Source organism: Mangifera indica, chromosome 8 (assembly GCF_011075055.1).
Source record: "Mangifera indica cultivar Alphonso chromosome 8, CATAS_Mindica_2.1, whole genome shotgun sequence".
NCBI classification, from domain to species: domain Eukaryota; kingdom Viridiplantae; phylum Streptophyta; class Magnoliopsida; order Sapindales; family Anacardiaceae; genus Mangifera; species Mangifera indica.
The window spans coordinates 17,960,515-17,984,064 of NC_058144.1; the positions used below are offsets into that span (position 1 = coordinate 17,960,515).

At 31.8% G+C, this 23,550-nt stretch overlaps 1 protein-coding gene, 1 long non-coding RNA gene and 1 pseudogene across 2 annotated transcripts; 1 reads left to right on the forward strand and 2 right to left on the reverse strand.

Annotated features, from left to right (window-relative positions):
* Positions 1–20,418, reverse strand: part of LOC123224030 — a 58,690-nt pseudogene extending 38,272 nt beyond the window's left edge.
* Positions 1,562–3,672, reverse strand: LOC123222990. The gene is made up of 2 exons (XR_006503738.1): positions 2,804–3,672; positions 1,562–2,169 (listed from the first exon to the last, which is right to left on the reverse strand). It is a non-coding gene; the product is annotated as an uncharacterized LOC123222990 (long non-coding RNA).
* On the forward strand, positions 10,716–12,043 carry LOC123222989 (1-aminocyclopropane-1-carboxylate oxidase 5-like). The gene is made up of 3 exons (XM_044646033.1): positions 10,716–10,817; positions 10,942–11,128; positions 11,433–12,043. Exons 1-3 carry the CDS (start codon positions 10,716–10,718, stop codon positions 12,041–12,043), a joined length of 900 nt encoding a protein of 299 aa, XP_044501968.1.
* Positions 20,419–23,550: the final 3,132 nt, after the last annotated feature.

A 23,550-nucleotide genomic window follows, 5' to 3' on the forward strand; every position in this document is an offset into this window, starting at 1 on the left:
ATAGAGGCCAATGGGTTGAAAGTGATGATAATGTCGCAAGATATGTTGGTGGGAATGAGAGAGGGATTTGTATTGACACAAATGTTGATTTTGAAGGATTCATTGCAAGAATCAGCTATCGTGTAAGACTCGATCAAAGTTAGTCAAATGTGCGCATATTTACATTAGGTGATATGGGTCCAATGAAGATTGTAGACGATGATGATGTGGAGTTTTTGATGGTTGTAGCAAGAAGTTCACAAGGATACACAAAACTTTTTGTTACCGAGAGTCAAATTGACGGAAGGGTCAATCAACAAGGCAAAGATGTTCATGAGGAAGAAAGGGAAAATCATCCGATAGATGAGTGGGCACATCCACAAAGTTTTCAAGAGTTTGGTGGGAATTATGGTGTTGATGATGATAATGACGACGACATGGATGAGGATTATAAAGTAGAAGGTAATGAGGAGGAGGAGGATGATGATGATGATGACGAAGAATTCTCAGGGTTTGATGATGACATATACGGTGTTCCGAGCCAAGACGTCGGTAGAAGTCAAAGTCATGTTTGCTACGATGGGGCTGGGGCTGAATGTAGCACAAGACATCATGGCTTTATGAATATTGGAGCATATCCAAGTCACATCCATAATCTAAATCCATTTCAATAGGTTCCCGAACCTGCTGTTGATGTTGAGAATGCAGGTATTACTAACCGAGCAACACAAAGGGGCAACCATTTACAAGTAATGGGTTTTTATAACTCCAAGGGAGAATTGAGAGCACTATTTCAAACTTATGCTTTAGAGACAGGAATTCAATGAAAGGTTGGTCACTCCAATAACAAATAGTATCAGCTTAAGTGCGTACACCCACAATGTAAATGGCGGGTACGAGCGACGAGAGAGCAAGACAGAGACTATTGGGTCTTACAACGTATGAATGAGACCTACACTTGTTCACGGGAACAAATATTGCCACATCACAGACAAGCTTGTGCAGAATCGTTAGGTAACATACTTAAGTCAATGTTCGTGGTTGATCGTATTTATCGACCAAAGAAAATTATTTCAGACATGGCAGATAGGTACCGAATTGACATATCCTACACGCAAGCATGATATGCCAAAACATATGCAATAAATGCACTACGAGGATCTTCAGAAGAATCTTTCGGTATATTACACGAGTACTGTCATAATTTGGAGCTTAAGAACCCAGAAACTATGACACGTATTGATGTCGATCCAGAAAATAAGTTGATGCAAACCTTGACGATTTGACGCAAGACCCAACACTCAAGAAGCTATTTTCCCAGGATTGAATCAGTTTCGTCACATAATTAACCTTTACCTAATGCCTATAATTGACACAAACCAAAATTATAAAAACCGTTGACCCAATGATTATGGATAATCATGAACCAAAAGTATAAAAACAATGACCCGATGTCTATAATTGACATGAACCAAAGGTATGAGTTGACGCCACACTCTAGAATAGAAAAGAAGGAGAGTGATAAGTCATATTTGAATGCCCAAAAGAAAATATTTTTGATAAATTCATGAGTTCTCAAAACAACCAAGAAAAAGATCTCATAATTTTATTAATCCATTGTGTATCCTCTATCCCAAGGTTACATTGATATTTATAGCCCTAGTCTGAATAGGATAATAATAAACATAATCTTTAGGATAATAATAATCTCAATCTAAATAAGATAATAAAAATAATAATCCTAATTCAATTATAATTCCTAAAGAAAATAAAACAAAGACTCCTAAAACAAATAAAACACCTAAACAACAAGAAAACTAGAAATACTAGGAAATTGAACTTCAATTGAATTCCCTTGCTTTCTTCACATGAATTTTTGCCTAATTAAGCTTCCATTTCATATTTTGTCAAGTAAAAACGTCACCAAGGATGTGCCATATCATTTTCTATGCGTTTGATGCTCTCCACGTCATCTTTGATTGTCACATCATGCTTCTTACCTTTAGCTTATGTCTTCAATGTTTTCAGTGTTATACAGCCTACCACACTCTTGTCATAGTTTTTCATTATTAGATCACATGTTCTTGGTCTTCCATGGATCACATCATTCCCCCTCTCTTTAAAATGATTTGCCCTCAAATCATCACTTTTAGTAGAACTTTTATTTTGGCATGATGACATGATTGTAACCTGCAAAATATGTTAGAAAGGATCTTACACACTCCCTCACATGTTTCACTCCAAAAATAAATAAATAAATGTCACTCAATCACTCGTGTTGGCACACTTTAAATTTGTTTTTGTAATTTTGTTTATTTCCTTTTTTTTTTCTTTTTTTTATTTCATTTTTCCCATTTTTTCTAATTTAAGGCCGAGCTCTACTACCAAACTGATGCGAACCTTATAAATAAACTATGAGACCCTACATACAAGTAAGGAAGATAGGGACCTAGAAAAGTTAAATTAGATTAACAATATATTTATTTTGTTTTTTTTCCTTTTTTTTTCGTTTTTTTTTTTCCTTTTTTTGGATCAATCAATAAGACAATTAGACACCCACACAACCTAGAATTTGACTATTCCAAGGTTAATCCAAATTCAAGAATTTGATGGAAACAAGGACACTAAAAACACAATCAAGAATTTAAGAATTTGATGGAAACAAGGACACCAAAAGACAATCAAGAATTCAAGAATTTGACAGAAACAAGGACACCAAAACACAATAAAAAAAAAACGAAAACAAAATTACCAAGAGAACGAAATCACGACTAATGAAGAAGAGAATTCCTACTCGAAAACACAAGAAAGATAGATACGGAACCTGATTCGACTCGGCTCTGATACCAACTGATGCGAACCTTGACGATTTGACGCAAGGCCCAACACTCAAGAAGCTATTTTCCTAGGATTGAATCAGTTTCGTCACATAATTAACCTTTACCTAATGCCTATAATTGACACGAACCAAAATTATAAAAACCGTTGACCCAATGATTATGGATAATCATGAACCAAAAGTATAAAAACAATGACCCGATGTCTATAATTGACATGAACCAAAGGTATGAGTTGACGCCACACTCTAGAATAGAAAAGAAGGAGAGTGATAAGTCATATTTGAATGCCCAAAAGAAAATATTTTTGATAAATTCATGAGTTCTCAAAAGAACCAAGAAAAAGATCTCATAATTTTATTAATCCATTGTGTATCCTCTATCCCAAGGTTACATTGATATTTATAGCCCTAGTCTGAATAGGATAATAATAAACATAATCTTTAGGATAATAATAATCTCAATCTAAATAAGATAATAAAAATAATAATCCTAATTCAATTATAATTCCTAAAGAAAATAAAACAAAGACTCCTAAAACAAATAAAACACCTAAACAACTAGAAAACTAGAAATACTAGGAAATTGAACTTCAATTGAATTCCCTTGCTTTCTTCACATGAATTTTTGCCTAATTAAGCTTCCATTTCATATTTTGTCAAGTAAAAACGTCACCAAGGATATGCCATATCATTTTCTATGTGTTTGATGCTCTCCACGTCATCTTTGATTGCCACATCATGCTTCTTACCTTTAGCTTATGTCTTCAATGTTTTCAGTGTTATACAGCCTACCACACTCTTGTCATAGTTTTTCATTATTAGATCACATGTTCTTGGTCTTCCATGGATCACATCATAAGTTCAATTTTTTTTTCATGTGTATGGGGTGTTCTATAAGAGGGTTCCAACAATTCTGTCACCCGGTGATATGCATGGATGCTTCACACTTAAAAGGAAAGTATCTTGGGTCTCTTTTCATTGTTATTGTGAAGGACGGTAATAATCAAATTTACCCACTCCTATTCGGTATTGGGCACAAAGAAGGAATAGATACATAGACGCCCTTTTTAACATACCTTAGCATATGCATTGGTGATTTGCCAGATTTGGCCATTATTTCTGATCGTCATCATTCAATAATTACGTCGGTCATGAACGTAATGCCTCACGCTCGTCATGGGTTTTGTAATTACCACATAAAGGGTAACATGCGTTCGCAGTTCAAAAAAACTAAACATATTGAAGGACTATTTTGGAAAGCTGCTAAGGCATATCGTCTCATAGACTTTCATGCTGCTATGAGTAGAATTGCTAGAGTAAATCCCGCTATAGTAGCCTATTTGACCAACATTAGGTATGAAAGATGGGCGCGTGCCCACTTTGGAGGATGGCGGTATAATATTATGACGACCAATATTGCTGAATCCTTCAATGCTTTAACACGAACTGCTCGCGTTTTGCCTATCACTATATTGGTAGAGTTTCTTCGAAGTATAATGCAACATTGGTTTTTCAATAGGCAAAACATTGCTGGTTCGTATGACTAAAATTTATTTTGATGTTTTTGTTTTTTCATCGTATTTATTTTAGTTGTCTTTTTGTAGGTGAGAGATCTCATCCGTTAACACCATAGGCTGAGGACAAGCTTGCTCGGCATATGTTCAAATCTGCCAACATGGTTGTTAAACCAATCAACATGCAACAATACGAAATTCATAATTCATGACAATAAGTGTTCATCATGAATCTCCTATATCGAATGTGTGATTATGGCAAATTTCAACATTCCCATATTCCGTGTGCACACGCTGCAGCTATAGCAAGGTAAAATAACCTATCGAACTGTGTAGGCTGGGTCAGTACATACTACTCTATTGAATATTTACGTAGGGTGTATGAAGAAGATATTAATCCATTAGGGGATTAAATCAACTTGGGCACCATGAAATATGTCTGCGATTTATCCTCCAGTGATAGAGCAACGAAGGTCCAGTCACCCTTCCAATCATGCAAGAAGACCTTCATAAGAAGAGGAAGTTCGACAACAATACTGCAGCCGATGTCATCAACTTGGTCATACTCGTTTGAAATGTCAGAGTCCAGCTCCAGTGTCTGTGGTTAGCTCGTCCAACACATCCAGTAACACACGAAACCGAGGTCATCGTACTCACGATGCAACCCATACGACCAGATAGGTTATCATATTGAATCTTCTATTGGGTTTTGTACATGTACGCGATGGCAATGGATTTTAATGTATTGCATGTTTAATTTTATGTAATTTATCTATTAAGTTTTGTACAAATTTTAATGTATTGCATTTTATTTATTTATTTTTTGTTCAAACTCTTACATGTATGTGATGACAATGGATCAAAATAGTTTAATGAAATTATTACAACATATATTTGTTAGCCTATCACTTTTATGTATATATTTGAATTTTTTCCCATACCGTGTTTCAATAAAACAATAATAAAATACAACATACAAACAATAATAAAATGACATCATTCAAACAATAATAAAATACACTATACAAACAGTAATAAAATGACATCATTCAAACAATAATAAAATACATCATTCAAACAATAATAAAATGACATCCAATTCATATGCATGCCCGTCCATCCATGCTTTAATCGAATTCCTCGAAGCTTGCATTTTCACAATCCATTTGAATTTAATAAATACAACCAATTTAGCAAAGCTTACTAACATATAAATAAACTCATAAACACTAAATACTTACTGAGGGCCCTTCCTTGGAATATAGTTGTAGCCACGCGCTTTCTTAACCTCCTGGAATGTGTCGATGTGAAATTAAATGGCCGATCTCAGGCAAAGTATTCCATAAACATAAGTAAAAAAAGCCATAGTCTCCACTTCCAACATCTTGTTTTGGCACATCATGAACACACATGTTTTGTAATGTCGGTGGAGTATTTGGCGGTTGAATTCCCTTTGATGTATAGAAATTACTGGCCTTCATTAGGTGTGTCAGTGTCCTAAATGGCATCAATAACTTCTTCACCCTCTCTAAGCTATTGGTAAATTAGGCAGAGTCGTATACATACAACTTCCAATCATTAATATCTAATACGCCACACACCCAATGTTGGTTGTCGAAGTTGAGGGGAATGAATACCTGTCGACCAATGAAGAGAAATAAGTACCAATAATCAATTTTATACATCACAACTTACAGTTGTACACCACCTTGTCAACACTACTCCATGGTCGAAAGAATTCTTTTGACTGTTGACGTGAGATGCCATTGATTTGATCAAGGAAAAATGTTGACCACTCTATATTTGCACCCGACTGTTTAAACTCACTGTAACACTGTGGGAGAAGTCCAACAAACTGGGTCGAAATAGTCATCTAGTTACCATCTGAAAAAGATTTACGGAGTATACCCATAAAAGCTTTGATATGTTGTGTACACAGATAAATCACATCATAAGTTGAAAGTGATAAATCACATCATATGAACAAACACAAAGGAAGGGTACATACCGTGTTTTCCAACCATTGCCCCAGTGTTACAATTTGGGTCCACCATGGTTTGGGCATATAGGTGGTCGTTCTGATTGGTCCCTCGAGGAAGACACATCGAGTAGAAGTATCTAACGCTTGATGGTACTATAATGTGAACTCTGTATAGATTCAGCCAATCGCGGGTCCAGATGATGGTCCTCAGTTATGGGTTGTTTGTGTTTTTTTCCCTTATTAGGATCCATGAATGAACTTACCAACTGTTTCCCTTTTTGCAGTACACGTCTGAAAGCTGACACTTTTTTAGTTGTCATCGGCTTCTGAACAGCTGTTGATTGGTCCTACACTTGTTGTTAGACATCATCGTCTGATGATTCGTCTAACTGGAAAAAGTTAACAAATTTATGTTTATCATTATTTTATAATTAAGCAATTGAAAATAAAAATTAAGTAATACAACTAATTGAAAATAAACATTAAGTATGGTGGATAATAACCTGTACTAGTTATGAGGCCTGAACATAAGAATCCTCAAGTTCTGCAATTCGATTATTTAATGATGTCATTTTTTCCTGCATCTCCCCCTAAAGCATCGATGTTTGTTGTTGCCATTGGTCTTATATCTCCCCTCGAAACATTGATGTTTGTTGTTGTCATTGGTCGTATAACTTCCCTCGAAACATTGATGTTTGTTGTTGCCATTGGTCTTATAACTCCCCCCAAAACATCGATTGTTGTTATTGCCATTGGTCCTGCATCTCCCCCCAAAACGTTGATGTTTGTTGTTGCCAATAGGATTGCATCTCCCTTCGAAATGCTAATGACTATCGCTCTCATTCTGCACGCATCATTGCGGCGTGCTGGTCCAATTGTTGCTGCATCTGAGAGCTGATGCCTCTTCCATGTTCCATTAAGATTTATTGAAGACAGTCGTATGAAACACCATTGTACGATGTCCTATGGATCGAGTGTCTTACAGGCTCGTTTATCTGGTGCTCTCGAGAATGAGAGGTACGGGAAGTAAACCTTTGTGGTGGGGAAACAAGTACATTAGGTTCGTCCCTATGTGACTCTCGAGGGTATGTTGTGCAGGAGGATGACACCTGTAGAGGGGATGTATGTCCAATACGAGATGTCCTTGGAACCACGGGTTTAACACCTTGTGATGAAGAAATTCATACGGAAGCAGTGGAAGACGATGAAAACCCTCTAGGGCTGTCTGAAAGGCAACAGGACGGTTCGACTAGATGGCATCATCATCGTCTAAATGTGTAGATGGTGCGTGTTCTCCCATAAAGTCCAAAGTGCTAATATACCACTCAGAGTAACGCTCAATCTCAGTCGAATCTAATGCAGTTGTAATCTCCTCCTAGAACATGAAAGAAATTTATAAAATTTATTGAAATACAAAACATAATAATAAAATATAAATGAGCAACATACCGGAGAAGCGTCCCAAAGTATCGATATGTCATCCCATGTAGGTAGTACAATTGTTTTCCATTTTAGGATACGGGGGATTCAATCATATGCTTCCAGATGGATATAAGGCGATAAATTCTGAATCGTCTCATAAATCCAATACTACACAATGTACAACATTTATGGTTAGTATTTACAATACTCAATATGAATGTAAACTTTATCTATTATATGATACTTACTTGAAAAGCAATCGAGTATCCCAAAATACTATAACTGAGAAGTGGGAGCGGACTTGTGTACGGTGGATAATGTTCAACACAATATTGATATTTGTTATGTATACCTTTTCGTATCGAGTCAACTGTTTTATTCCATGTCAGTGTTTTCCATGGGTATCGACTAAATGCATCTAAATTGTTCGCTAAATGCAAAAAATGATCAGGTACTTTGGTTCTGTTGTCCGCCCCTAATAATCCTGTAAATGCGTAATACAATACTGCAAACTTCACTATGTCGTCATCATTGTCTCCCCAAACTTTATTGTCAAATGCTTGCTCGATCTCCCCATGAGACAACAACCTTTTAGTTTATACAAGGGTGGGCCCACCCTAAATTAAAGCTAACACGCCAACCTTTTTTTATACCAATTTTCTTTTAGTTTATACAAGGGTGGGTCCACCCTAAATCCTTACTAAATTTTATTGCAGAAGCATGGGGGAATATTGTAGAAGAATCTTGCAAAGAATAAATTGACTTGCACGGATGCATTTTAGCAATAGTATTCAAGTGAAACATGTCTTAATATATATATATATATATATATATATATATAAAGAGAGAGAGATCTATACTTTGCATGAGAAAAAATTTCATTGAGTAATCGGTCGACGAAACTTGTTGGATTTGCAGAGACGAAATAATGGCAGGACAATAGGTAAGGTTTTTCTATAAAAACCTTAGCATAAATGTATGTGTATTGTATTGTACCAAAATTATATCAATTTAGATTCATTCTAAATCACTTCAATTAATTCTATCGGAATTGAATTAAGTAAATCAACATATTATTAAATATTGCAATTTTCATAATATTGTTGATTAGTCAATTGGTTAAATTTTAAAATAGAAAAAACTGTTAGAAAACTGATTTTGGCTAGAAAGATTTGGAAAAAATAAGAGGTTGGCGATGCCTTATTATTAAATTTTGGCTTAATTTATTTATATTTTAAAAATAAATTTTTTATTTTGGCTTAATTTATTTATATTTAAATTAAAATATATATTTTGTTTAAAGTAAATATTTATATTGTTATGCATGTATTAATTATTATTCTCTATTTGTTGGTCATATATAAGGTGAACATGTTAACTAAGGACTACTATCTAAACTATAAGATGAATCCAGTGCATAACTTTTTCACTTATTTTGGTGTCATACATGAGAGATATTATGATTTAAAAGACAAGGACATAAAATTAACTGAAAATGAGAGGATATTTTGATTACTAAGGTCATTACCAGATTATTGGACTTCAATAATTTCTGATCTTGTCCGAGATAAGAAATTCAAGAATTATTGGCAATGTGTAGATAAATTACAGCTCGCTGAAGAACGCAGAATTGTAATGAATATAAGAAAGTCAACATCTCTCTCTATTTTCCCAAATCAACGAAGTGTGACACATATAGGCTATTGCAAGCATTATAATAACTTTATCTTAGATAAAGTTACTCCTAATATTGTTAGAGATAGAGAAAATGTTTTTTCTCAATCTGATTGGTGGAGATCGAATCCTTATAAATATGGAGAGCGTTTGATTATCAAGATGTCATGTTTTAGATCGTACAAATCTCAAGCCAAGGATGGTTCGGAAGTTGGTCGTAGTAATTGAATTTCATGTCCAAATTATGAAAATGTTGAACTTCATATTAATATAATATAATATATTTTATGGTTATTTGTGGGAATTCTAAGATTGGTGAAAATATAATATAATATATTTTATGTCCAAAAAATTATTAATAATAGTAAAAAAATGGTTGGCGTCCACCATTTAATTATAATTATACTATAATATAATTATATTATATTATATATAATATATTATAATATTATAATATATAATATAATTATAATTATAATATTATATATTATATATTATAATATATAATAGTTAAAATAATAGTTGGCGTCAATGCATGCCAAGGGTCGGCATTGACGCCAACTCTTATTAATAATATATTATATAATATAATTATAATTATATAATATAATATAATATAATATATAATATTATAATATATTATATTATATAATATTATAATATTATAATATTATAATGGTTAAAATAAGGGTCGGCGTCAACGCCAACCCTTATTATCCAAGCAGCTTTTACGCCAACCGTTTTTTTTTTCAGTTAAATACCAAGATTTTTTTTAAGTTAAATCCTTAAATGTTAATTTTTATTTTTTTTCAGTTAAATACTACTAAATGATCTTCTTCGATCGTCATTTCTTCGAGGGTATAAAGTAGATATGGTTGAGTTTTTGTGGGTTGCTCTATTTTTTTAAATCCTTACTTTGAAGAATTCTTAATCTGAAGAATTCAATTTTTTCCTTCCTTATTTTGTTTTTGAAGATGAGGAAGAAGAGAAAAGATCTCTCTGCATGATTCTTTTATTATTTGAAAGATGAGGAAGAAGAGAGAAAAAGTTGCAAAGAAAAAGAGAGAGAATCTCTACATGAAAGATTAAAGAGGGGTATTTTGGAAAAATTGATTACTGTTATGATATATTTGTTTTAGTTTTAGGATGGGTGGTACTTATGTATACACGGATTAAAATAAGGATAAAAGTTTCAATTTCCGTTATAAATAACCCTAGCCACTGCTTTAAACAACAAAAAAGCTAACTCTCTCTCTCTCTCTATCTCTGTTAACTATTGGTTTGATATATTTTTCTTAACTGGACTATGGCGATTCCTGTGATCGATTTCTCGAAGCTCAACAGTGAGAAGAGGGCCAAGACAATGGCTGAGATAGCCACTGCTTGCGAGGAATGGGGATTCTTTCAGGTATATAACATGGAAAAGGGTGTTTAAATACATGGAGGGCACCAGTAATATTGATCCAATCTTTTCCTAAAATGTATATTTTAATATATGAAAGTATTTAACTCAAGTTTATTGACTGGTGTAGCTGGAGAACCAGGGGATCTCGGAGGAGCTTATGGAGAGGGTGAAGAATGTGGCCGCTGAGTGCTTTAAGCTGGAGAGGGACGAGGGATTCAAGAACTCTGCCGCAGTGAAGAAGCTGAAGAATGTGGCCGATTGCTTTTTAGAATATTACAACTCATCTCTTTTCTCTATCTCTAACGTCTTCAATTGTTGACAAACACTCGAAAAATTAGTTTTATAAAATTTGATATACACTATTTATTTGGTTAGTAATTAATAGATCAAATTGATTGAATTTATACCTTATTATTGTTAAAAAGTTATATTTTTTTAAAAAAAATACAAGTTATTGTATTTTTTTTATAAAATTTGGTATTTATATTGTTCATCTTTATATGTTTTCCACACTTTTTCTTATATTAAAAAAAAAAGCGTTTCTGTGTTTCCATGTTTGTGCGTTTCCATTTTCATGCTACATAAATTTCTCATTATAATTTAATAAGCCAACTTGAGATATTGTTGACAGGGAAACTATGATGGAGTACCGATCTGAGTTGAAGAAACTTGCCGAGAGAGTGATGGAAGTAATGGATGAGAACTTGGGATTGCCAAAGGGCTACATCAAGAGGGCATTCAACAATGGTGATGGATACAACGCCTTCTTCGGAACAAAGGTGAGCCACTACCCACCATGCCCACATCCTGAGCTCGTCAATGGTCTTCGAGCTCACACCGACGCTGGAGGAGTCATCTTACTCCTCCAAGACGACAAAGTGGGCGGCCTTCAAATCCTCAAGGACGGCGAATGGATCGATGTCCAGCCATTAAGAAACACCATTGTGATCAACACAGGTGATCAGATTGAAGTCCTGAGCAATGGAAAGTACAAGCGTGTTTGGCATCGAGTCAATGCTAAACCAGATGGGAATAGGAAATCCATTGCTTCGTTTTACAATCCATCACTCAAAGCCACCATAGCTCCTGCACCAGAGCTCATAGAAAAGGCTAACCAAGAAATGGAACAAGTTTATCCCAAGTTTGTGTTTGGAGACTACATGTCGGTTTATGCTGAACAGAAGTTCCTCCCTAAAGAACCAAGGTTCCAAGATGTGAAAGCCATATAATTTAGAACTACAAAATTTCATATTAGAAGATTATTACAGCTTTATTATTGTGATTTTAATTTTATTTTCTTAGATTGTTAAGATGATCTCTTTCCTATTGTGTAAGCTTACATGGGGTAAAAGTTTAATTGTAGTTTTTAAGGTCTGGTTTGAGTACTGAAACTATATTTTTCTGTCTAAGAAGACTTCACAGCTGGATACTGCATGCTGACATGTTCTTCCATGCATGTCTCCAAGTCACTAGTAATATACAAATATTTACCCCTTTTTGTCTCATAGTCCAATGCATATCGTCGCTCACTAAAATTTACAACCTGCTTCGATATTGTCTTCTGGAGAATTAGATTTACATGCATCCATATTATGATTTAAGATTACTAGTTTCGTCTTATCTTGGACTCACAAAGGGAGTAGCTCCAACTCTCAACTAGTTTTTACAAGGATAGTCTAATCCTCCTTCAATGTGACCTCGGCTACCTTGTGCACACCTCGTGACTGAAGCACCCCCAACAAATAACAATACACCTATGAAACTAACAATTACTCACACTCACTTTTAAGCACGTCTATCAACCATGTCTGTGCAAATCCCTGTCACACCCACCTTGGGCCATGACAATATTCTTCTATAAGCATTTGATATGAAGAAATATAACTAAGTCAAATTATGCTTGCTTTTGATGTTGAAGAGATATTTTGGTCTATATAAACTAGTGGGTTAAGGAATTTCTCCATGCATTGACATGTCCATAAATTCAACTAAAGGAAGATGGTGCATCCAAATTCAACACAAGAAGAGATTCATATTAAGACGTGGTTGATTAATTTAAATGATTATGAGTTATAGTTTAGATTCTTAGAAGGGAACTATGTGTTTATTAAAGAAACCGCTAGTTTTGGCTCTAATATATAAAGAACTTGTGAAACGTATTGGGATGTACAATATGAGGACAAAAGACTATTACCCACCCAAGGTTTGCAGAAATGACAAATTCTCACCCCTTAAGTTTCAAAAATCAAGATTCCCACCCATCATCCACTTTTGTCAATTAATTCCGTTAAGTGAACAAGTAAAAATGTCATTTTGTATAATTTTTTTAATTGTAGTTTTCTTTCAAAATGACAACTGTTTGGAGGTAAATTATAATTTTTAAACAATAAAATTATACGTAATCATTTGAGTATACAAATAAATATACATTTAATATGTGTCATCAAGTGATTAGATGATCTTAAATTGAATTTAGTATAAAGCAACATCATTCACATTATAACATATTATTTGTGTACTCAAAAATGTGTATACATAACATTACTTTTTTAAATTATTAGGGTGTTATTGAATTTGTAGGGGTTTGAAATTTCAAAAAAAGTTTGGGGTGTTTTTAAAATTTTAATATACCCCAAAAACTATACAAAACATAATATTTTAATGTTGGTTAGAGTTTTAATATTTGTAAGGATTTAAGTGATAATTTTTTAAATTAATAAGAATATATTCATAATTTGACAATCAAATTAAGTATTAACATCAGTTTTGTGATTTTATTAAAAGGGCAAAATAATTATTTTAAAAAAAAAAAAAACAAAACAAAATTTACTCAAAAAAATAGAATGGAATTTTGAATTTTTAAAACTTAAATATTTGAGAATTTGACATTTCATCAGACCTTGCGTGGGAAAATGCCATTCGGCCAATAATGAATTGAATTACAGCTCAGTGAACAATTACAGTGTAGGCAGTATGCTCAGATAGGGATATAAGTATAACATAATTCAAAGGCATTGACCTGGAAATAATTTAAATCATCAAAATGTCAATTCTTTTCACTGGACAAATCCAGTGACAGAAAGTTCAACAAAGATATTTGATTAAGAAACTTCCTCACTGAACCAACATGATGGCCAATAAAAATTCTTTTCAGGTATATAACATGAAAATAAACAAAATATCAATCATATTTCAGATCCAAAAAGTGTTTGTGAGACTAGATTTCTATTATCATTGTTTTTTGTAGTCAAAGGAAGAAAGGAATTTTAAGTGCATGTGCCAACCCAATCTTCTTGTGGGAGCCAATGCCGGTGATTATAATATGGGAAATTATAATAAATGACTAAATTACCCCTCCACTAAGTAAAAATGCCCAATTTCACTATTTTTAAGCAAAAATGCTCAAATTTCCTATTCCTAAACAAAAATGCCTTAAACTTTTTTTAAAATACCAAAATTACCCTTCACCACATCTATATAAACCCTCTTACTCACTCTTATTACACACACTTCTCATATCACTCAAACACTCACTTTCACTCTCATATTTACTCAATATCAATTAGTACGGGTTCGTTCAGACAGAATAAGTTCGTATTTCTGAATTTGAATCGAAAAAATGCTATTCATGAAAAAAAAGATATTTATACGAATCTTAACCTAAAAACTTAATTTTATTTGTTAAATCTAGTTTATATGTCATATAAAAGGGGTACTTGAATATCAGATAATAATATAGGGGTTAAATGCAGTGTTAGAGAAATATAGGGGGTCTTTTGATAATTTACAATATATAAAATATTTAAATAACATGTTAAGAATAGATAGGTATATTTTGATACAAGACAACATACAAGGGTGTTAAATGAAGTGTTAGATAATTATGGGGGGTCAAAAAAATGTAATAAAAATATGGGGGCATTTTGATAGTAAACATTGTAAGAGCATTGTAAATAAAATTTTATGAATAGATAGATGTATTTTGATATAAGACAATATACAAGGGTGGTAAATGCAATGTTAGGTAATTGTAGGGGGTAAAAAAATATTAAAAAATATATGGGGTATTTTGAAATTACATAACGCATGAAGGATTTAAATAATAGGTTAATAACAGATAAATATTTTTTGATACAAGAGAACATAAAATGGTGTTAAATTAAAGGTTAGATAATTATATAGGTTAAATAAAATGTTAAGAAAAATATTGGGGTATTTTGATATTTCATAATATCATGAAGGATTTAAAAACATGTTAAGAATGAATAGACGTATTTTGATAATAGGAAACATACAAGGGTATTAAATGAAATATTAGATAAGTATAGGGGCTAAATGAAATGTTAAAAAATATAGGGGGTACTTTGATATTAAACATTGTAAGAACGTTTTAAATGAAATGTTAAAAATAGATAGATACATTTTGATACAAGGTAACATAAAAGGTTATCAAACAAATTGTTAGATAAATATAGGGGGTTAAATGAAATATTAGAAAAACATAAGCGATATTTTGATATTAAACATTGTAAGAACTTTTTTAATAAAATATTTAAAATAGATAGATACATTTTGATACAAGATATTATACAAGGGCGTTTAATAAAATATTAGATAATTATAGGGGGTTAAAAAAAAATTTAAAAAATATATGAGGTATTTTGATAGTAAACATTGTAAAAACGTTTTAAATGGAATGTTGAAAACAGATAGATGCATTTTAATACAAGATAACATGCGAGAGTGTTACATAAATTGTTAAATAATTATAGGGGTTAAATGAAATATTAGAAAAATATAAGGGGTTTTTTTATATTAATAATTGTAAGACTGTTTTACATAGCTATTACAGATTTTTGTTTTAAATGAATAATTATTTCCAAAAACTTGTTATTGCAGGATTGAAAATTAAAATGAATGGTTATGCATCGGTTCGTTACCAAGGAGAATGGATTAAAGGTGGCGACAACACAATGAAATATGTTGGAGGATCCAAACAATTGATTAAAATTCTTTATGGAACAACATTTGAGGAATTTATTGAGCTTTTGAAGAAGTCTTGCGGTATTGACCCGATGAAAAACTACCTTCAATTATCAATAAAGCCAAGAAAAATTGAGCTCGATTGCCCCGTACAGATCCAAAATGATGAAGATATCCAAGGTCTTATTGATATGTCTCAGTACTTATAGGAATGTATTCCTGTTTTTGTTAAATGAAAGGCATGTCATCAAAGCAAACTCAAACAGGCTAAATCTCACATCAACCCTGCTAACCCTAAACCATAACTCATCTTTGATGGAGGGCCGATGTAGCTGTCGTAGTAGAAATGCATGAACCAATATCTCCGAGAATTTGGTTTCGAGTAGACGAAGGAGATGCCCGAAACATGTCCTCTCAAATAGTCGAAGCTGATCCGAGGTCAGTGTAGAAGTAATCCTGGATAATGTGGTGCGTTGTGCACGACATATCACATTTGCTCGAAAGTGTCTGGACTCATCGGGGATTCGTAGCTCACCTTCAACACTTTTTCTTTTACAAGAAATATCCTGCAAAAAGTTTAAAAATTCGTAAGACATTCATAAAAAACAAACAAGTAACCACAAATGTAGTAATGTTGAAAAAAAATGACAAAATTTAAAAAATAGGTTTTCATTATGATAAAACGGTGAAAATAAAAAAAAACAAAACTGATATTCGAATTTTAAACGTTGAAATACCTTAGAAAGTCAACAATCAAAAAGTCGTTCGAAAATTTAGAAATTATAAGTCAATATATCTTAAAATGGTGAAATTCGAGAAAACAGAACTGAAATTTGAATTCTATATGTTGAAATATCTTAGAATGTCAATAATCGAAAAATCGTTTAAAAATCTGGAAAATACAAGTCAAGATATCCTGAAATGGTGGAATTCGAAAAAATAAAATTGAAATTCGAATTTCATACGTTGAAATACCTTAGAATGTCAATAATCAAAAAGTCAATCAAAAATCTGGAAAATACAAGTCAAGATATCCTGAAATGGTGGAATTCGAAAAAACAAAACTGAAATTCGAATGTCATACGTTGAAATACCTTAGAATGTCAGTAATCAAAAAATCAATCAAAAATCTAGAAAATACGAGTCGACATATCTTAAAACGGTGAAAATCAAAAAAACGGAATTCAAATTCAAATTCTAAATGTTGAAATACCCTAGAATGTCAATAATCAAAAAATCCTTCGAAAATCTGTAAAATATGAGTCCATATATCCTAAAATGGTGAAATTCAAAAAAAAGAAATTGAAATTCGAATTCTAAACGTTGAAATACCCTATAATGCCAACAATCAAAAAATCATTCAAAAATCTGAAAAATGCAAATCGATATATCTTAAAACGGTAAAATTCGAAAAAATGAAACTGAAATTCAAATTTTATACGTTGAAATACCTTAGAATCTCAATAATCGAAAAATCGTTTAGAAATCTGGAAAATACAAGTCAAGATATCCTAAAACGGTGAAATTTGAAAAAACGGAACTGAAATTCGAACTTTATACGTTGAAATACCTTAGAATGTCAATAATCGAAAAATCATTCGAAAATTTGGAAAATAAGAGTCAAGATATCCTAAAACAATGAAATTCAAAAAATTGGAACTGAAATTCGAATTTTATACGTTGAAATACCTTACAATGTCAATAATCAAAAAATCGTTCGAAAATCGTAAAAATACAAGTTGATTTATCCTAAAACGTTGAAAATCAAAAAAATGGAACTAAAATTCGAATTCTATATGTTGAAATACCTTAGAATGTCAATAATCGAAAAATCATTCGAAAATCTTAAAAATACGAGTCGATTTATCCTAAAAAGGCGAAAATCGAAAAAACGAAATTGAAATTCGAATTCCATAAGTTGAAATATGTTAGAATGTCACCAATTGGAAAATTGTTTAGAAATCTGAAAAATATGAGTCGATATATCATAAAACGACGAAATTCGAAAAAACGAATCTAAAATTCAAAAATACGAATCGATATATCATATAAACAAAAAACCAAAATATTGAACTGAAATTACGTCATTATATCGTAAAATGTGTCAAAAAAACATAAAAATAGAAAAACAGAATGTCAAATTTGAAAACTACATAATAAAAAACCCTAAAACAGAAAAAATTGATATAAAATTTGAAATCTACACGTCAAGAAACCTATATATGAAAAATATCAATTTACCCCCTCAGAAAATTTCTACTATAAACAGGTCCAATATTTATCCCTTGCCCCCTTAGCAATTTTCTAATCTATTAGCGCCCCTGCAATTTCAAAAAAGTAAATTCCCCCCTCCACAATTTTCACGGCATTAGCCCACTGTCTCGTGGTAAATTTCAAAACACCCTCGTGGACTAACTGTTCTCCTCCAGTTTCCTAATGTTTTGAAAATGCTATTTCACCTCCTAACCCATGGTTAAACTCTCCTGATCGTGGGAGATTTCGTCCTGACCGTGGGATCCACTGTTCCCACGGTCAGAGTGTCGATCACTTTGAACCCATTTTTCGGCCAAAAATTTACCGTTTCAACCTCCAATTTCAGCACAAATCAAATCTACATAAGCTATAACACAAAACCTCTCAAGAAATTCAACGAAAACAACCAAGAATCAAAACATTTTAAGCATTGTTCAAAATCAAAACCCTAAACTTTGAAACCACAAAATCTTCCTCAAATATCAAGAATATGAACAATAACTTAATTCAAACAAGAGTAGGGAAGATATACTAACCTTCTTTATCATTTTCGATCACCAGAAAACAGGAAAATTGACGGAAATCTCTTCACCCATGGGATGACTATGGGAAGGGAAAATTTCTTTAAATTTGCACAGTGAAACCGTGGAAAATTACCATGGGAAATATGAAAATTTCCTTGTTTATATATAGGGCAATTTTGTCATTGCACAAAAATCAGGCATTTTTGCTTAAACCTTATTGTTTTGGATAATTTCGCTTAAACCCCCTTAATTTTGGCCATTTAATATAATTTCCCTATAATTATTTATATAATTCTGGCTTTTACATTTATTCCACAATTAGCAGAACACAGCCCTTTTACACAAATATAATATACATAACAGGTGCATAGCAGTCGACATCTTCACCAGAGGGATCCAGCTCCCGCAGAAAACAACTCCACAGGGTCAAGTACACAACATAAAGCTACCTTTTTGAGGGGGGGGGGGGGGGGGGGGGGGGGGGGGGCGCGGCGGTGCGTGGGTGTGGGGTGTGGTGGTGGGTGTGTGTGGTGGGGGAAAAGAAAAACCTACCCTCTCACTCAAAACCATTGTGTGTGTGTGTGTGTGAAGTAACGGCACGAGTATATATGGAAAGCAAGAAAACACCTCAATAAGAGGATCCCGGCCAATAATGGAAAATACTTCCTATGCTGGTTTCCTAATAAACCCTTGCTCTGGGATCATAGTTTTTATATATATGGTGGCCAAAACCAGACATCTTCCTCTTTTTGAAGAAAATAATTCATATAAGATATTAGAAGAACAAGAAAAGAAAATTTCCAGTATATATTGAAATTGAAGCAGGCTATTGAAATATGCATGTGCTCAGCAGATAGACAGATATTGACAAAATGCAACAATTACCTGTTCTTCACACCTTCGATAAACTCAGGAATATTGTCAATATTACCTATCTCAATCAGCATCTTAAGCACAGCCTATTACAACCAAAAAGGCAAAGGGCATTAAAGAAAAAGGCAAGAGAGGAAATAGCAACTTTAACTCCTTATAAATGTAGCATACTTCTCTTGCCGTTCATTGCAAGGGTATATAACTGCAGGACTTCTGCTTCTTAGTCTGAAATTTATTATGAAGATGAAAAAAAATATATGCTTGCCTCATTTGCTCCACCATGAAGAGGACCATATAGGGCTCCAACAGCTCAAGCAAAAGCAGTATGTACATCAACACCACTGCAAACAAAAGCAGAAAGTACAAAAGAAGAATTTAAGACTGATTCATTTCATTTGAGTTTGAGTTCTATAGTGCCTACCTTGATGCAAGATGACAAGCAGCAGCTGTAGAGCAATTCATTTCATGTTCAGCATGCAGCATGAAGAGAACATCAAGCACACGTGCTAGGCGAGGATTCGGTTTATAAGCTCTATTGCCCCTACAAGTTTTTTGGAGGAAACTTACTTAGTTTTAAGGTGGCCCCACAAATCCTTAAATGAAAATACTTATGTATTTGAATCAGAAGCCATAATTGCATAACATTCTAAAGCATTGTAAATTGAATATGTACAGTTAACCAATATAAAGTAGTTTTAAAAGAAAAACCTCAAATAAATGGAGAACGCATAAAGAGTCAAGCATGAATAGGAAGTTTTCTGCACAAGAAAGATTGCTGGAAGGCAAAATTGGAGGCCTTCCTGCCATTGACAACATTGATAATGAGTAAAAAGTGCTGAAAAAAAATCAAGTGATGGATGTGGCTTCAGTTTAATGAAAAGCAAAATAAAAGAAGGAAGATTGAATGAGCAAACCCTGCCAAGAATACGAGCTATTTGTTTGTCTCTCACTTGTTTTGATTTATAGGGCATGAATCATTAAAAATTCATGCCCTATAAAGGTCACTCAGCATAAATTAAAGATGCCAAAATCCATATAAAAACTAAGGTATTCTATTGATTAATGCTATACTCAACAGAAATTAAGATACCAAAATTCATTTAAGAGGTTGATAACTCTAGAAAGTAAGGAATTCCATCACTATATGGCATTTACTCAACATCCAAATTACTTAATTAAACAAACTCAATTTCTTTACCAAACTTAACATAGGTGAAAAAGATGAAAAAGAAACTCATGAAAAGATAAGCAACTTCGACGAATGTACTAGATTTAGTCAATTCCTCAATAGGATAACTCTTATATCTTAAAATACTCTTGTCTCCATCAATATACAAATCGATGACCGTACAGGTTAAACCTGACAATTTTTAACATGATTTGCTAAACCGATACAACATGATACGAAAAACATAGGGTTAGGGTTGATGTTTTTGACATAAAATTTATTTCGGGTCAACCTACTATGAAATCAAATAAGATAGTGTTCAGGTTCACAAGAAAATATCTTGATACGACACGAATCAACTCAAATATTTTAGAGAAATGTTACTTTAATGTAATTTATTAGGAATAAATTATAAAAATATTAAATAACAATATCAACAGCAATTAAAATCTTTATAGATTGCATATAATTGTATCTTTATATAATTATAATTACTCTTATTATTTTTTAATTTAAATATTTTTATTTTATTATTAAGTAGTAAGAATTTGGTTTAGTTAGTTAAATTAAAGATGTTTTTTTAAGTTTTTACTCTTATAATTATATATTGTATCTTTATAGTAAAAATTTGAAATATTTACTGATTATATATAATTATATCTTTGTATAATTATAATTATTCATATTATTTTATTTTTATTTAAATATTCTATTTTATTACTAAGTAACAAAAATTTAATTTAGTAAGTCAAAGTATTGATATGTTTTAAAAGTTATATAAATTTTAGATCATTTGTCAATAAAGCAAAATGTTATTTTATGTGTTTTATTAATAGTATATTAGAGTAATTTAGTGAGGAAATTAAAACGATAAAAGTACTTTGAAAAGTGAAAATAATAGATAATTTTGAGTTTATTTGGGTTAAGTCAAGCCAATTTGAATATTAAAAAGTTGGGTTAAGGTGAAAAGTGTTGATACAAAATCCGATTATAATTTAAATTGGGTTAGGGTTTAAAGTCTGTGATACAAAATCCGAATTAATACTCCGTTAAGACGGACTGCTAGATCTAGTACAGGTGCTGTGTTTAAATACCCTGCCTGGATCATATAGCTTCCTTTGTCATTCTTCCCTGTACAAATATGTATGGAAATTAAAATAAGTAAAAATAAAAAATTGAAATAATTATCTAAAAGTACTATCATTGTTGTGGTTGTTGTAAAATAAGAAGCTTCTTTAAATCAGCGGCTTGAACAGTGCCTTCCTCAGAGACGTTAATTTGATTTCTGTCGTCCACAATTGTCAACTCGCCCTTGAGATTGGGCGGTGGAGCGACAGTTGACTGAGCTGAGAGGTACCATGGCCCGAGTAATGTTTCGCGGTTAGAGCCAATTTCATTTGATGCTAAATGGGCTGAGAGCACGGCCGAACGGCCACATGTGTTATGATATTGGGCCTATTAAATTGGCACTGCTCTTCTTCTTTTAACTTGTAAATGCTGCATGTGTTAGTGATATATATATATATATATATATATGTGTGTGTGTGTGTGTGTGTGTGTGTATATTACATCAAACCACGTGTTTAGCGTGATGTCATTATTAAAACCAATTAATAGTTAATATATAATATAATAACAAATATTTTCTTGAATAGATAAAAACAATAATGTTATGTATATTTATTTGTTTGTGTATAATTTGAGTATATAGATAATATATTATCAAGTAATTAAATATGATTTTACTTTTAATTTAAATTCATTTAATCATATAATAATAAATTATCTGTATACATAAATTATATATAAGAAATATATACATATAGTTTTATTGAATAAAAATTAATAAAAGTTTTTTTATATTTAAAAAACAGTAAAACTATACGTATTCATCTTGAATACACAAATAAATATATATTTGATGTGAATCATTATATGATTACATAATTTTAAATTACCAACAAGGTTAGTAAATCATTCATTATCAACTTTTAATCATTTTGGTGTTGATATTTCATTGATTCGATAAAGATTTTTCACATTTTAAAGTTACAATTTTTGGTATGAACAATCCATTTTATGAGTCACTTTTTGCATATTTTGGATTAATTTCTTGAGGGTTTCTGTTTTATAATAGACATAAATTTGTTTGATGTTGAAATTGGAGTCAAAAAATGCATTTTGAATCGAAAAATGTGGCAGCGTTGGGTTTTCGGGTTTTCATGGTAAGGGGAAAAAACGAGTTCTTAAATAGTATATAACCTTTGCAATATTTCACGATAGGGGAAAAAAAGGAGTTTTTTATTTAAACCATCTTATAATATTTAATATTAAAATACCTCTCATTTTTTTAATATTTTATTTAACCCATTATAATTTTTTAGTATTTTATTCAACACTTTCATATATTGTCTTGTATTGAAATAGATCTATTTATTCTTAATATTTTATTTAAAACCTTCCTGCATTATTTAATATCAAAATGTTTCTCATATTTTTTTAATTTTTGTTTAACCGCTAAATTATTATCAAATCTCTAAATGCCCTTTTTACATAAAATACGAACTAGATTTAATAAATAAAATTAAGTTTTGAATTAAGATTCGTATAAATATATTTTTCTTAAGAATTGATTTTTTTTCAATTCAAATTTATAAATACGAATTTTTTTCTTTCAAACAAACCTGCAATATCAAATATTAAGTTAAAATAAAAATGAGAGTGAGTGTTTGAATAATATGATAAATATATATAAGTGAGGGGTTTATATAAAAGTGGTGAAAGGTAGTTTTGGTATAGTAAAAAATATTTAGGACATTTTGTTACGAATAAAAAAAGTGGACATTTTTGCTTAAAGAGGGACAAAATGGCCATTTACTTTAATTTTCCTATAATGATATTTATATATTTGAATAAATAATCTTTTTACATATTT